Here is a 16,171-nt window from a genome sequence, read left to right on the forward strand (position 1 = left end):
GAACTGAAGCTCACTCCACAGAAGGGAATTCATGTCTAATACAATAAACCTGGTCAAAAGTCAGTGGATGAGTAGGTCATAGGCCCTCATGGGTGAGCAGCAGATGTTATTTTGCAAAATATGTATGCTGCATCCATCTCATTGCTTTCCAATAGTTATGCTAATGACCATAGATCAGGGCTAATGTCAGCTTTTGTCAGTGAAGCTTTTTTGTCAGTACTTTATCAGCATGTATACCTTCATACCGGAAGGAGATATCAGATATCATTATCGATGACTGAGCCACCATGTGGGTACTGGAAATTGAACTCAGTATCTTTGGAAGAGCAGCCCCTGCTCTTAACAGCTGAGCCATCTCTCGGCCACAGAGAAGCTTCTTTTTTAGTGGGCAGTGGTAACTGCAGAGATTCCTACCTGGTCAAAGTGTAAGTGACTGTCAAACATTCAGCCCAAACAGAGACATCCATATCAGCCCTATCCAAGGCTCAGGAAACAACCTAGGAAACAGGATGTAATGCTGGAGGATGGAGTCTGCAGCACTGTCTCCCAGCCGTGACACGGCTGCTGTCTCTTGAACTCATAATACCTGTGACCTGCTCAACATCTGTACATTTGGGACTGGGAGCATTCTGTCATGGAGTGGGCAAGGATTCATGACCCTGCCCCTTCCAGGAGGGGGCGACAGTTTAGTTCTGTAGCCACTGGTAAGGTGCCCAAATAACCTCTCGCCCACCCTCCTATAAGCGATTCTATGAAACTCACCAAGTCACAAAAACAAAGGACATGAAAGTTAAAGGGGGAGGGTAGCATGGGAGGCTAATGGACTGACTATGATCAAAATACTTTATACACATTTATGAAGCACAGTTATGTGTAATTAATACAAACAGTACACAGCAATTCCCTGTGTTATTTTCACAAGTTATTGTGAGCCTGCAACTATTTCAAAACAAAAGTTTGAAAAGTTTGTCTTCGTTTTGTTGCTGCCCTGTGCTCCCCACTCTCTGATCTGACTCAGAGATTCACTGGCCTCTTGTAATACTGGGCCTTATCCTGGCGATAAACCCCAACTGACCTATAGAGGGCTGGCATCTGAAGCCAACTCAGAGTCTAGTTTCACTTTTGTTTTCCTGAAATTACAGAGGAGCCAGGGAGGGAACTTTGACAAGCAGCAGCTGGCGCTTTGGTTCCTGTTTGCATCAGCTACAAACTCTGTTGTGCCACCTCCCCTTCGCCTCCCCCAAAGCTGTGAGCATCTCTGTCTCCTTCTCCAGCCCCAGGACTGAGGATGGACGGGGAGCGATACTCCAGGCAGCTGTGAGTCTCAAGGTGGGATGCAAAGTCGGGTGGCCTCCAGACCTCTGGTCTCCAGCTGCCTGCCCTCCGACTTCTTGACCACAGGTATGTTCTGGGCCTGCCTGCCATGCAGAGGATCCAGGGAGCCAGTGTCTTGCTATCTGGTCTGCGGGGCCTAGGAGCTGAGGTGGCCAAGAACCTGGTCCTTATGGGTGTGGGCAGCCTCACCCTACACGACCCCCATCCCACCTGCTGGGCTGACCTGGCTGCTCAGGTGAGTTCTTAGGGTCTCTATGCTCCCTCCCAGAGCAGGGCTGAAGAGGGGTCTCTTTGATCAAGCTACTGTTCTGTCCCTTAGTTTTTCCTCTCGGAGGAGAGCTTGGGAAGGAGCAGGGCTGAGGCCTCTCAAGCACCATTGGCTCAGCTCAATGAAGCTGTCCAGATCTCTGTCCATACAGGTGACATCACTGAGGACCTGCTACTGGATTTCCAGGTACTACCCCAGACCCATTTGCATGCCAGCCTAGAACCTCCCTCCTGCCTTAACAGCAAAGATGGCAAGTGATTCTGATGTCCATGTAGGTGGTGGTGTTGACTGACTCCAAGCTGGAGGAGCAGCTGAAGGTGGGAACTTTCTGCCATAAGCATGGAGTCTATTTTCTGGTGGCTGAAACTCGGGGCCTTGTGGGGTGAGGAGACTACCTGTATACCTCACTACATCTCTGCCAGCAATTGACCCCAAAGTTTTCCCAGATTTTTTTTTAAGATTTACTTATTTGTAAACAGCATTCTGTCTTCATATATGCCTGCAGGCCAGAAGAGGGAGTCAGATCTCATTACAGATGATTGTGAGCCACCATGTGGGTACTGGGAATTGAACCCAGGACCTCTGAAAGAGCAGTCACTGCTCTTAACCACTGAGCCATCTCTCCATGCCCAGTTTTTCCCTGTTCTAAGCTTGCTGTTGTAACTTAAGAAAAGCGGTGTGCAAGAAAGAGAAAGACGCCATGTGACGCCACTCAACAGGGTTCAAGCAGAGGAGTTTTTTTTTTTTTTTAAGGAAAGGGATCATAAAAAGGGGAAAGGAAAGGGAGTAGACTGGCCTCCAGAGACAGGAGTAGCAGGAGAGAGCAGAGAGGAAAGGGGGAGAGAGAGGAAAGAGGGGGAGAGAGAAAGGGAGAGGGGAACAGACAGAGAGAGGAAGAGAAAGAAAAAGGATGGGAGGTGGGCAGGACCCTTATAAAAGGGAACAGAGTGAATGTGCACAGGCGGTGCTCTTAGTGGCTGCAGCTAAGGGCGTATCCTGTCAGAACCCCAAGGACAGGCCAGTACAGATGCCTGAACACTAACACTTGTTCCTATCACCCTCCACCCTGCCTCAAGGCTAGCAAAGGATCATCTTAATTCCATGCTTGTTTCTGTACCTCAGGGTCCAGACCTGTTCTAGTACAACTTATGCGCCCAAATCTTAATTTTCTGGAATTCCTTTCCCTCTGGGCCTGTCCTAGTGTCCCCTACCATTACTCACAACTGGTGAGCTTCCCCAGTAACTTCTGCCAACCACACTAGGCGGGTGTTCTGTGACTTTGGTGAGGACTTCACTGTGGCAGACCCTACAGAGGTAGAACCCATGACAGCTGCCATCCAGGACATCTCCCAGGTGGGTGCTGAGATGTATCGATCTACCTGATATCCAAGAAAGGTGCCAGGCCTGCGGAAAGCAGGTATAGGTACTCTGAAGTCAAACCATCTCTCACTCAGGGATTGCCCGGCATTGTCACTCTGAGACGAGACACCAAAAGACACTCCTTCTGTGATGGGGACTTGGTGATTTTCTCAGGCATTGAAGGCATGGTTGAGCTCAACAATTGTTCTCCTCAGCCTGTCCGTGTGCAGAGTAAGTCAATCTTACTCCAACCCCTGACTCAGTGCTATGCAGAAACTACTTATTTTTAGGAGTCATGGCTTACTAGGCTGGATATCTTCCAGAAGATGGGTCTTTGGAGATTGGAGACACAAGAGCTTTCTCCCGTTACTTGCGAGGTGGGGTTGTTACTGAAGTCAAGAGACCCAAGACTATGAGGCATGTGAGTGCAAGTCAAGCTGGGGTGGGAGCACCTGGTCACATCAAGGGTGCACAGTGTCCCAGACCTCATCCTGAGTCAGACAACTCTGACCCCACAGAAGTCCCTGGACACAGCTCTGAATCAGCCCCGTGTGGTGGTCCAGAGCACTCAGGAAGCACAACGTGCTCACTGCCTACATCAGGCCTTCCGTGCACTGCACAAGTTCCAGCAACTTCATGGACGGCTACCCAAGCCCTGGGATCCTGTGAGCGCCCCCACACTGTACAATGCACAGCCTCTGTCTTACTGGATCTCTCACCTTTCAAACTCCACTTCAATGACCATTTACAGATCCAAGTTTGAACCCTAGAGGCAGATTCTATACTCAACAGCAGGACATGAATACCACTATTGTACACTAAGATTGTGTTCACAGATGTACTTACGAGGCCTACAATCTGCTTGCTCCATCCCTAAGCCATGAGAGGCAGGTTGGAAGCTCTGCAACAATGCCAGGCTTTCTCTCTTAGGACCCTGCTGCCTCAACGGAATAGAGTAGATGGGTGCCTGAAGGCTTTGGGGGGAGGTTAGGATTCAGACGGGCTACCAGGCCCACATATGCTATGCCTCAGTGTCATCCCACAGGTTGATGCAGAGACGGTGGTGCACCTGGCCCAGGACCTGGAGCCACTAAAAGGGACAAAAGAAGAGTTGTTGGATGAGGCTCTACTTCGGAAACTTGTCCTGAGTAGTGCTGGTAGCTTAAGCCCCATGGCAGCCATTCTGGGAGGAGTGGCTGCCCAGGAAGTCCTGAAGGTAGACACAGGCGGGGAAAAGAAGGAACTGGGAAAGTGGGCAGGTCAATGTGTGTGCCAGAGGCACCCATACCAAGCAGCAGCCTTGGAGCATTCTATCAGCCCAGGTGCGGCCCTCGGATGGGACCTAAGGGGGTTAAGAATTAGACGTTGGCAGAAACCCCCATAGTGAAATGCCCATCCCCAGGCAATCTCCGGGAAGTTCATGCCCCTGGACCAGTGGCTGTACTTTGATGCCCTTGAATGTCTTCCGGAAGATGAGGAGCTCCTTCCCAATCCTGAGGACTGTCATCCGGTGAGAACTGGCAGTGAAAGCCTTGTTCAAAAATAAGGGTTAGAGGAGAAACCTGAGAAACAATGCTCCTGGGGTCCAGATTTAACAGCTCAGTGAATGACACACAGCACAGGCATCAGCTGTCTCTGACCATCACGTACTCCCTAGAGAAACTGCCGATATGATGGGCAAACTGCTGTGTTTGGGACTGGCCTTCAGGAGAAACTGAGCTGCCAACACTACCTCTTGGTGAGCTGAGGGATGATGGCGGGGATGTTGCAGGGAAATCCAGGCCAAGTGCCCTGGATAAGATTGCTCCTGCCAGCAGGTGGGTGCTGGTGCCATTGGCTGTGAAATGCTCAAAAGTTTTGCCCTCATGGGTCTGGGAGTCAAGGCTAATGGAGGCGTGACTGTTGCTGACATGGACCACATAGAACGCTCCAACCTCAGTAGGCAGTTCCTCTTCAGGGCCCAGGACATTGGGGTGAGTACTGGTTCCTCTTACATCCTTGCTTCTCAGGCCGCTTTCTCATGATGTACCCATTTCCTTTCTTCCCAGAAGCCCAAGGCAGAGGTGGCTGCAACAGCAGCCCAGTGTCTAAACCCAGACCTACAAGTGACCTCCTATACCTACCCGCTGGATCCCACCACAGAGCACATCTTTGGTGACGACTTCTTCTCCAGGGTGGATGGTGTTGTTGCTGCTTTGGACAGCTTCGAGGCCCGTGAGTGCCTACCTTAGAGCTGAGCCCCTTGCCCACGGCCCTGGCAGCCTCACCCCGCACCCTGTGCCCTTTCGTCAGGACACTATGTCGCTGCTCGATGCACCCACTATCTGAAACCACTGCTGGAGGCAGGCACACAGGGAACCCGCGGGAGCGCTTCAGTGTTTGTGCCCTATGTGACTGACGTCTACAAAGGCCCCATGTCAGCTGCAGATCCTGAGGGGGCTCCCCACCCTCTGTGTACTCTGAGGTACTTCCCCAGCACAGTCGAGCACATCCTGCAGGTACATATATCCCTCCCAACCCATCTCAATCCCCAAATGGCACATCTGTTCTTCGTCTAATACCTCATCCTCCCCCCCAACAGTGGGTCCGAGATGAATTTGAGGGACTCTTCAGCCGATCTGCAGAGACCATCAACTGTTACCGAGAGTAAGGACAAAAATGGAGGAAGGTAGGAGTCCAGGACTCCAGGCACAGAGTTCAGCCTCAAACCTCCTCCTCTTTCTCCAGGACACGTACTTCCCTGTCGGGCATGGATAGGACGCAAACATCAATCTTACTGCAGCAAGTGATGGGTGTCCTAAAAATGCGCCCACAAACCTGGCAAGACTGTGTGGTGTGGGCTCTAGGCCACTGGCAGCTATGCTTCCATGATGGCATTGTAGACCTGCTGAGACACTTCCCATCTGATAAAGTAGGTGGTCGGCGGTGGGGCAGATGCTGGCTCTAGGGGATCAGACTGAGCCCAGCAGCCTCTATTTCCTTAGGTACTTGAGGATGGAACTCTGTTCTGGTCAGGATCCAAAAGGTGTCCACAGCCCTTGCAATTTGACCCCAACCAAGTGAGTGGAGTCCTTAGACATGTGTCCTCTTAGAGAGTAGAGGTCACCACTTTTGCGTTTTGCTAAGATGCACAGATGCTAAGAGAGCCACGCTTGTGCAAATGTGGGAGCTGTACTTGACAGTCGGGCATTCAGACATACTCACCAAAGGGCAATGAACCCCATCCCCTGTACCCATGAATCTGTTCCTGCTCTCTGCCTGGCTTCAGGACATGCATTTCCTCTACGTGCTGTCAGCTGCCAACCTGTATGCACAAATGCATGGGCTGCCTGGCTCGAGAGACCAGACTGCACTCAAGGAACTGCTGCAGCTGCTGCCAGAGCCTGCTTCCATGCACTGGAACCTCAGCTCTGATGGTGCTTTTAGTGCTGCTGAGTTTGGTGAGTTCCAGTCTTACACAGTCATTCTAGGCTTGTTCCCATCTTCAGCCTGTACTCAAAAGGCAGATGGGGCTTGAAAGCCCTACAGCTAATTTGCTTCCTCTCTCTGGCCTTCTTTGGGTTTGTTGTTGTTCATTTAAGTTTTATTTTATATGTATGAGTATTTTACCAACATGTATGCCTATGCATCACATGTGTGCCTGGTGCCCACAGACACCAGAAAGGTGCGTTGATGCCTTGGAACTGGAGTTAGAGACAGTTGTGAGCTGCCATGTAAGTGCTGGGAATTGAACTGGCATCCTTTACAAGAACTGCTTGTAAAGGATGAGCCATCTCTTCAGCCCCTTCCGGGTCTCTCACTTTGCTGCTTAGTTTATCTCTATCCTTTAGCCCCTTAGTGGGTCCTCTCTCTGCTGCCTGAAACATATCTCAGTTCTCTTGAGAGACTTTCAGAATTTAGAATGTTCTGCAGAGCGCCTAGCTATGATCCCCAGGTGAGGACAGAGCCACAGAGGTAACCGCAGGTGGTAAGGAGCGGGCTGCCAGGAAGTAGGCTGCAGCATCAACCAGGAACGCCTTGATTTGATCAAGTGGCAGCGAGTGGCAGGTTAGGCAGAGATCAAGGATGAACACAGGCTCTAAAGTACAGGAGATGAACTAAGGACTGCTCCCATTCCCTTTCCCCTGACAGGCCCGGAGCAGCTGAAGGAACTGCAGGAACTTCTGGGAGACTGGAGCAAAGGCCCTCCGCTGAAGCCTGTGTTGTTTGGGAAGGTGGGCCCCTAAGTGGGAATGATGACCTGGGCTGGGAGAAGGTAAGGGATTTGGGGTAGCTGGAGAACCCGAGTTTCCTTCCTCCAAGGCCGTGGAGGCAGCTCGTTCCCCCTGCACCTCCTTTGCCCTGTGTGGTAGAGGAGGGAGATGGTGGGTGCTCAACCACAAAGCTGTACAGAGACCAGCCAATGGCATCCGGCTGCCCATGGGGAGGGGTGCCACCGTAGTGCTAACACGACCGTGACTTGGGCCTGGCAGGATGATGACAGCACCTTCCATGTGGACTTTGTGGTAGCAGCGGCTGACCTTAGAGCTCAGAACTAAGGGATCTTACCAGTCAACCACGCTCAGGTAACTCTTTGGGGCTCAGACCTGGAGGTGAAAGCCAAATCTCAGCCCTAAGCCTTGAGCCTAGACCAGATGCCCTGTCCTTGACAGATCAAGCAAATTGTGGGCCAGATCATCCCAGCCATCGCCACCAGTACAGCGGTTGTGGCAGGCTTATTGGGCCTGGAGCTGTATAAGGTGGTTAGTGGGCCACAGCCCCTTGGTACCTTTCGTCAAAGCTATCTGCACCTGGCTGAAAACTACTTCATGCGATCAGTGCCTGCTGCCCCAGCCCTCCAATTGGTGAGCCTTTGATAGCCTACCCTTGTTCCCGTTAGACCTGGGTTTCCCTTTACCCAGCCAAGCTAACAGTCTTCTCTCTGACTGTTGGTTCTCGCTAGGCCCCAGACTATGGGGGAATCCTCTAGACTCTCTCCAGCTCCCCTCCTGCTATGAAGCCAGGCTGGGACCTGTCAGAAACAGGAAACAGCCATCAGCCATAGCCCCCAACCCCCCTGCAGTCCAGGGTCTGGGGGAGCTGCAGCTTTAACTCATTAGTGGGGCCAGACACCCCCCACAGCCCCTCCTTCTCAATAATATCCTGGTGGGAGGGAGTAGGGAGGAGTGACCATAGACTCAGCCCCAGAGAGGAGTCTAACCCCCTCTACGGAGTCCTTTTCCGTACACCTCAAGCCAAGTTAAAGGGCACCAGGCTTGCTACCATGAGTGTGGGTCTCAGCCCTATAGGCGTGTGTGTTTCTGCTACAGATACGAGTACAGCAAGGTCTGGGCAACCCTGGTGTGTGAACATGGAGGGATCAAGTTTACACATCTGTGTGCCAGATGGGACAGCAAGGATCTTCCTCAGTGTGAACATTCATGGGTGTGCGTGTGGACACATGTGAGGGTGTTGTTGGTTTTGTTTGTGTGGGTGTTCCTATGAAGGCAGGATAGCAACGCTTCCAATTGTGCGCCCAGGCTCTGCCCCAGCTGGCATTTCCCCGAGGAACAGGAAAGGAGGTAGAAGGAAGCCCTCACCAGGGAAAGGACAGAGGTCACTAGCTAGCCTAGGGTCCCTCTGGACAAGCACACAGAGTGCTTTTGTGAGGTGCCCCACTGTTAACCAGCACAGAGACTGCCTTTGTCCATGGAATGGGGGTGGGTAGGAGCCCATCTCGCCTCTAGCCTAGTCTCAGCTTGACCCCGTATGTTTTGTGAGGGTAGGAAGGGACCCTTTGCCCTGGGCTCTGGATGTCTGCTCCATCTCTCCTCAGCTATAGATGCCAGGACTCTTCAACTGGGAAAAAGATATCTCTGGGTCGGTAGGGTTACGCTGTCACTGTGTCTTTGGTTTTCGCATGCCCATGAGCAGTCAAAGCCCTGTATGTAAGGACTGGGGAGTAGCATGAGCTGTGTCCTCCAGCTCCCAGCCTCCGCTTTGAGGAGCAAGCAGCTTTATCGGAGACTGCAGCAGACCAGCTCCAGTTTCCTCAGGAAGCCCCCCCCAACTGGCCTGTGTGATGGGTGTCTGTTTCCCTGTCCAGGGCCCCATAGCTCCATTTCCTGTGCTGGCCCCAGCCTGGGTGGGGAGGGGGCTGAGACTCTGGGCCCAGATCCCACCTTCCACCCCCCCCTCCTGGCTCTGACTTCCTGCCTCTACAGCAGCTCCTCCTCTAGGAAAAGCTGCTGGTAACTGGGCCAGGGGTTACAGATTTGTGTGAGAAATCTCTAATTGCTCCTCGCTTCCACCCATAGTTTCATAGCCTGAAGTGGACCTGTTGGGACCGCCTGACCGTGCCTGCTGGGCAGCCTGAGAGAACGCTGGAATCGCTGCTGGCTCATCTCCAGGTGCGCCCTGTCTCCTCTCTGCCCCAGGCCCAGCCCGGCCTGGCCCAGTGAGTACCTGATGTGTGTCTCTGTAGGAAGAACATGAGCTGAAGGTGAAGATGCTGCTGTATGGTCAGGCCGTACTCTATTCCGCCCAATGGCCACTTGGAAAGCAGGCTCGGTGCCTGTGCCTCAGGTGAGCCAGGAATGGGCGTAGCCAGGCCCTACCATGTGCCTGGATGTTGAGGATGGGTGACAGCCACATTTTCTCAACCCCATTCTAGGCCCCTCACACCTTCTGGAAGCATTCTTCCACCAAATGGGGCCAACAAATGGGCTTGGGGGTGGGGCTAAGAGCCTGAGGAAGGGGACTTCAGTAGCTGTCTGCTTGGCCAGCCCCCCTGACTCCCCATACACTGCCCAGCCCCCCTCCTCACAGCCTACTCCCAGGGGACCCACAGCTTCCTGCCTCCTGCCTGCCCCCACCAGCTGCTCCTAAAATAGTTTCAGATGTTTCCTGCCTGGAGCCTCTCCTGCTCCGGGCTTGGGCTCCTGAGGGCTCACAGGCACCTTCTAGACCACTCAGGTTGCCCTCTGTCTTCCTCAGCTCACCAACCAAGCCTCCCCTAAACCCCCTCCCATACCAGGGTGACAGAACTGGTTCAGCAAGTGACCGGCCAGGAGCCTGAGCCTGGGCTGCGGGCACTGGTGCTGGAGCTGAGCTGTGAGGGTGAGGAGGACGAAACTGCATTTCCACCTCTGCATTATGAGCTGCGGCAAGGTAGCTACCACGCTACCACTCGGTCGTAACGAACCCGACATAAAATCCCTGCATCTTGAGCCTACAGCAGAGACTTTCACAATAAAAACTTGTTGAAGAGAGTGGAGAACTTGGGTGCTAACATGGACGGTCAGGCACATGTGTGTGAGATGGACAAGGCTGGGACCCTGGAAAGGAAGGGGAAGATTCTAGATTAGCCTGCCGTGGCTGTGTTCCACAGGGCTGGGGACGCTTCCTGAAGCCTCAGGAGTATGGAACCAACAGTCTAGAAACAGGCCTTTATTGTCCCTGGACGGAGGGCGGGCTCAGAGATGGCTGACATCACTGTAGATGATGGGTTGGCGGCTGCGACAGCTCATGAGGGCTGCAAATCGCGAGATGTCCGCAGGCAGCTCAGGTTCTGAACGGGGTGGGCATGACAGCCGCTTTCCTGCCATAGCTGCCCGGCGAGCCCTGGCCAGCCGGCGCCGTAGCTGTTCAGAGAGGCCTAGCAGGAACTGAGGGGGCCGAGCACGGGCTCGGGGTACACCACCATCACTCCCCTCGCTGGCTGCCTCAGGCAGCTCCATCCAATTGTGAACTAAGTCGGCAAAACAGTTATCCCCCAGCACCAGGGGCTGCCGACTTCGGCCCCTGTTCAACAGTGCTGCCGTCCAGTCCTCTGCTTCCAATCCCTGCCAATGTTCCAGGCAAGCATCTGGAGTGGACTTGGGCCGAGGACGGTGAGCAAGGGGTATGCCGGTTCCAGCTGCCCTGCTACGCAGGGGGAGGTCACTGACTGAGAAGCGCTGGCTATGAGGTGGCCGTTCTGAGGGTGCTTGGCGCCGGGGTACAGACAGCTCTTCCTCTCGCCATGTACTGCCTGACACCTCTGAAAAGCCAGAGTCCCAGTCTAGGGCATGTTCCCTAGGACATCCCGAGGATACACCCTTGTCTTCAGCTACCAAGGCTTCCTCTTCCTCCTCCTCTTCCACACAGCAGACAGAATCCTCTTCCAGAGCATCTGAGGCCCTGAACTGGCGGTTGGGCTGTACACTTGGATCACTTTTGGGTTTGGGTTGCAGTGGACCAGACATTGGAGGCGAGCCTGTGTCCCGACCACACAACTGAAGGAAAGAGAGAGTAGAAGTCGGAGAGGGATTGCTTATCACCCGTTAGTGTCTGACCAGGCCAGCCCTGAACAGAGGGTTCAAAAGAACTTGAAAAGCCTCTGGGCAGCAAGGCAGAACTGTAAGCATAGGGTCCACATGGGGGCACTGGCACTCGAGGCTCATGTGGCTCCCATCCGCAGAGCTGGTGGCAGTCCTGCAGGCTGCAGCACGCAGGGCCGGGCAAGTCAGCACGCGCCACCAGGGCGGGCGGGCAGGGTAAAGGAAAGAGGCATAGGCCAGCCTGTGGTAGGGGTGTCCACAGCAGCACAGCTCTTCTTTAGGCCCTTGGTGCTCCCTCCCTGCCAGTCCCCAAAAGAAACCTCTCTCCCGACTATTCTCTCCCGCCGCCGGCAGGGCCAGCTGGGCGCCTGTTACCTGATGCCCAGAACAGCTCCCAACCGTCAGAAACCCGAAGCGGGCCATCTGGGCCATCTGCACCGCGCTGCCCTGCCCCCATCCTGACTCGGATGGGTACCCGGAGCCCACTCGGTACCCGTTTGCAGTTTCAGCCAGGCGGCAGCCACGCACGCAACGCACATCCTCACAACCACACCCACTTCCAGAGCCTCACCAGTTCCCAGCGGAGCTGGCTCAGGAAGCTGTCAAGCCGCGCGCTGTGCATGTTGGTGCTGGTGCTGTAGTCCTCTCCAGGCGCCTCAGCTCCTTCCCGGTCACCCGCGAGAGCAGCGCAGAGTGGGCCGGGCCGGCCCGCCAGCGGCGTCCTCACCCTTGCCTTACTCCCAGGCTCTTCGCTCTCGGTAGCTCCCGCCGCTGCCGCCCCAACATCTGGCAGCCGCGCCCCGCCCCGCCCCCGGCGCCCTAGCCAATGGAGGCGGGGCGGGCTGAAGATGTCCTACCCCCCCCTCCGGCCCCGCCCTCCAGCCCCGCTCTGCTGAGGAGAGGGACTGTAGCGCCTCGGGAGACACGGTTGGGTCTCAAGACCCCCTGATGTCTCAAAAGGTTTAGCTGACAGACATGACCTCGTCCCACCCCCGCGCGTTCGTCCAGTGGTCTCAGCTTTCCAATTTGTTCCCTGGTGAAATAGCGGTCTCTAGTACTGGGGCCCCGATGCGACGCCCACGGTCCGGATCGTCTGATCTGACGATATTGTGACCACTCGGGGTCTGTCAAGGCTGGCCTTGACAATCCCTGAAAATGATAAGACTGAGGTTCCTCCTGGTGACTGCTCTGCGTAGAGCCTTTAAAGCAGGCAGTAAGGGAAGGGCCACGGCTAAATCCCCTTCGGCATTCCTCTAGCCTGGGCCGAGCGGAAGCAGGCTGGACCGCCCTCTAGTGGGGACTGCTGGGCTAAGGTCTACATCCCCACTCCCCAGCACCATCAGCCAATAGGTTGGGTGCAGGAATGGAAAAGAAAAACTGCTCTTTGGCCAGAATATTCAGAGCCTTTCCACTGAGACCATTCCATAAACAAAGGTAGACTCTGAGACAGCCAGGACCTACCAGCGGGCAGAAAAATATAGGACAACGAGGGCAATAAATTCAGTTGAGGGATAGGACTCGTCGATGGGGCTGTGGTGGCGCACACCTTTAATCCCAGCACTTGGGAGGCAGAGGCAAGGTGGATCTCTGTGAGTTCGAGGCCAGCCTGGTTTACAAAGTGAGTTCCAGGTCAGTCAGGACTGCTACACAGAGAAACCCTGTCTCAAAAAGCAAAACAACAACAAAGATTGGCTGACATTGATATGCAACCGGATTCAGTTCATTTAAGTCCAATGAGGAGGGGCATCTTACACGGAAGGGTCTGTCAATGTAAAGGACATCGAGGGACAGGAGCTAGGCAGACCAACTCTGGAAGACACAGACCTGTGTGATGGGGGGAAGGAGTCTGTGCATTAGGGAAAGAAGTCATCAAAACAAGCTTCCAGCACCCTCAGGGGCAACTCTAGGATTTATTTTTGATGCCATAAGAAGCATGGAACTTTTTCAGGGAATGACCAGTGCTGGTTCCTGCCAGATGCAGTTGTTTTGGGAGAAAGACTCTATAATCAGAGTGGAGACAGAGCAAGTACAGTGCCCAGGAAAATTAGCCCCAAGACCAGTCACCCCACAGAGTCTGAGTTCTAGCTGCCTCTTCACAGACATGCATGCAGGTAAAACAACATAAGTACTTTAAAATCAATAAACAAAAGTTTGAAAAAGAAAAGAAAAAGAGACTTGTTATAGATGCCTTACATTTGTTTATACTGCAGAATGTTACTTTAACTGTGTAAAGGTGTGTTCCTTTGGTTTGGTTTGGTTTTTGGAGACAGGGTGGCTTTGGAGGCTGTCCTGGAACTAGCTCTTGTAGGCCAGGTTGGTCTCGAACTCACAGAGATCCCTCTGCCTCTGCCTCCTGGGTTCTGGGATTAAAGGTGTGCGCCACCACCGCCAAGCAGTGTGTTCCATTTGTTTATGCTGCCTTTGTTAATTATGTAAAGATGTGTTACATCTGTTTCACCTTGCCTGCCTAAGGCACCTGATTGGTCTCATAAAAAGCTGAATGACCAATATCTAGGCATGAGAGGGATAGGCAGGGCTGACTGGCAGAGAGATTAAGTGAGAAGAGAAATCCAAGCTGGAAAAAGGAGAGAAGGAGGGAGAAAGATAGGTATGCCTGGGGCCAGCAGTCAGGCAACTGCCGGACAGCTGCACACAGAGTAGATGCACAGAAAGACACAAAGGTAAAAAGCCCCAAGGCAAAACACAGATAAAGAGAAACATTAATAGGAGCTAAGATAAGACCAAGCATTCATAATTAATAATAAGTCTTCATGTCATGATTTGGGAACTGGTTGGTGGCCCCAAAGAAAAAGCCTGATACAACTAGTCTCCAAAACTAAATAAATCTTCAAAAAAACGTTTGAAAGACTAGAAAAAAGGAAATGATCGTTGCGGACATGTGAGCCTTGAGGAGATACAGGCTCAGCTGCTAGGGATATGGTTGTGGAGTCCACGAGAGATAAGCACTGGAGGGTTGGACTGGGAGGGAAAACCAGGTCATGGCCTTGCCGGAGTTGGAGGTGATGAGTGTGAAGGAGGGGAGCAGCGAGCAGCTTTCACTCCTTAGAGCACTCCCTGAACTGGGGAAGGAAAGGAGCAGAAGTTGCAAAGAAGCCAGACAAGAGTAGAGAAGTTAGATCGGGCATGGAGGGAGCTGGGACTGACCTGGGAAGTGAGATAAATAATAATAAAAAAGGGTTTCAAAAAAACAGAGTGGAGAAGTGAGATGAATCAGAAAGAGCGTGGGTATTTTAGAGCCAAGGGAGCCAGCACCAAGCACTTTGGAGGAGTGAGGGCAAACGATTGAAGTCTGGGCTTGGGAGACAGCTCAGTCAGTGAAGTGTTTGCCACAGGCAGCTGAAGCCCTGAGGCTACTCAGAACCCATAGGAAAAAGCCAAGTGTGGCCCCAAGGGTTTGTCACCCAGTTTGAGCAGCAGACAGCCTAGTCTAGTTGATGACCTCCAGGCCAAAGAGAGACCCCGTATCAAGCAACGGAACAAAGCAAGATGAACAGCTCCTGAGCAACAACACCTGAGACTGACCCCTGACCTCCTTGAATGTTCGAATCCAAACAACTCACCTCCACTTACACACGAAAGAATAAACTTCTGGCTTGAGAGTGTGCATGTGCCTGTAGTCTCGGCTACTTGGGAGGTAGAGGCAGGAGAAGCCTGGGCAATATAATGAAACCCTGTCTCAAAATAAGGCTGGTGAGATGACTTACTGGATAAAAAAGCCTAAGACCTGATTCCAATCCCAGGATCCCACAGTAAGAGAGAGCTGACCCTGAAAGTTGTCCTCCTGGCCACATACGCATACCACACACACTCACACCACATATCACACAACACACATCACACACAAATAGTAATTAAAATTAACAGAATAACAAGACTGGAGAGATAGCTCAGTCCTTAAGAACAATTGCTGCTCTTTTAGAGGACCTGGGTTTGAATTCCAGAAACCATATAGAGCTTCAAAACTATCTGTAACTACGATTCCAGGGTTTCTGACGTCCTCCTCTGGCCTCTGTTGATCCAGGACATGCATATATGATACACATAATATATGCAGGCAAAACACTCACATAAAAAATTAATTAGATGTTAATAAATTAAGTTGGCAAAAGAAAAGTGCTGGTGATTAAGGTCCCTGCCAAGGGCAGTTTTGTGGGGAGAGGGATGAGCCTAACTCCTGTAGATAGAAGAAAGAGTGAGGGGGGCTAGAGAGAGCAAGTGAAGAGAAGTTCAAAAACGGTAAATTATGATGGTATAGACCTGTAATTCTGGCTGACAGGTAGACAGGAGGGAGGATAATGAATTTGAGGACGCTCTGGACTACATAGAGAGACCTTGTCTCAAAAAGATTTTTTAAATAAAAAATATAATAAACTGACAAATTTCAAAGATGCTGACTCAGTAAATCTTAGTCTGCATAGGTTTATCTTAGTCTGCATAGGTTTGTGCAGGTGCCGCAATACATAGCACATCTTTAGTCCCTTTCAGAAGCTATCCTTTGTCCCCTCCAGTTGATATTCCCCCAAGTAACATTATCTACCCACCCTGCCCCTTAAGACAGGGTTTCTCTGTGTAGCCATGGATGTTCTGGAACTCACTCTGTAGACCAGGCTGGCCTTGAACTCACAGAGATCCGCCTGCCTCTGCCCTCTTAGTGCTGGGGTTTTAAGGGCCTGTACCATCATGTCTTAAGGCTACTTTTTTTTTTTTAAAGACAGGGTTTCTCTGTGTAGCTTTGTAGGCCAGGCTGGCCTCAAACTCAGAGAGAGATCCCAGAGGTTCAGCTGCCTCTGCCCCCGAGTGCTGGGACTAAAGGCGTGCTCCACCACCTCCCAGCCCCTGGGGTTACTTTTATTTCATCTACAAAGGATTCTATTTGTTGAATGTAGAC

General features: G+C 52.5%; 2 protein-coding genes across 7 annotated transcripts; one reads left to right on the forward strand and one right to left on the reverse strand.

Moving 5' to 3' along the window:
- The first annotated feature begins 1,146 nt into the window (after positions 1–1,146).
- Uba7 (ubiquitin like modifier activating enzyme 7) lies at positions 1,147–10,212 on the forward strand. 5 transcript variants are annotated; one of them, XM_021229975.2, is made up of 25 exons: positions 1,147–1,317; positions 1,402–1,570; positions 1,655–1,789; positions 1,879–1,985; positions 2,866–2,956; positions 3,058–3,193; positions 3,286–3,383; positions 3,481–3,627; positions 4,008–4,178; positions 4,365–4,472; positions 4,620–4,700; positions 4,777–4,935; positions 5,011–5,176; positions 5,255–5,460; positions 5,544–5,608; positions 5,690–5,873; positions 5,947–6,021; positions 6,231–6,402; positions 7,094–7,176; positions 7,435–7,527; positions 7,615–7,806; positions 8,272–8,388; positions 9,259–9,351; positions 9,426–9,526; positions 9,978–10,212. In XM_021229975.2, the coding sequence occupies exons 1-20, from the start codon at positions 1,289–1,291 to the stop codon at positions 7,498–7,500; spliced, it is 2,448 nt and encodes an 815-aa protein (XP_021085634.1). In that variant the 5' UTR covers positions 1,147–1,288; the 3' UTR covers positions 7,501–7,527; positions 7,615–7,806; positions 8,272–8,388; positions 9,259–9,351; positions 9,426–9,526; positions 9,978–10,212. The 5 variants fall into 5 exon arrangements, with proteins under 5 accessions (XP_021085634.1, XP_040596199.1, XP_040596200.1 ...); XM_040740265.1 differs by having other exon boundaries at positions 8,272–9,351; XM_040740266.1 differs by lacking the exon at positions 8,272–8,388 and having other exon boundaries at positions 9,938–10,212.
- Positions 10,213–10,374: 162 nt separating this feature from the next.
- On the reverse strand, positions 10,375–12,055 carry Inka1 (inka box actin regulator 1). 2 transcript variants are annotated; one of them, XM_005074912.4, is made up of 2 exons: positions 11,834–12,055; positions 10,375–11,217 (listed from the first exon to the last, which is right to left on the reverse strand). In XM_005074912.4, the coding sequence occupies exons 1-2, from the start codon at positions 11,882–11,884 to the stop codon at positions 10,417–10,419; spliced, it is 852 nt and encodes a 283-aa protein (XP_005074969.1). In that variant the 5' UTR covers positions 11,885–12,055; the 3' UTR covers positions 10,375–10,416. The 2 variants fall into 2 exon arrangements, with proteins under 2 accessions (XP_005074969.1, XP_040596202.1); XM_040740268.1 differs by lacking the exon at positions 11,834–12,055 and adding an exon at positions 11,638–11,789.
- Positions 12,056–16,171: the final 4,116 nt, after the last annotated feature.

This window comes from Mesocricetus auratus, unplaced genomic scaffold, assembly GCF_017639785.1.
Source record: "Mesocricetus auratus isolate SY011 unplaced genomic scaffold, BCM_Maur_2.0 Super-Scaffold_100691, whole genome shotgun sequence".
NCBI classification, from domain to species: Eukaryota; Metazoa; Chordata; class Mammalia; order Rodentia; family Cricetidae; genus Mesocricetus; species Mesocricetus auratus.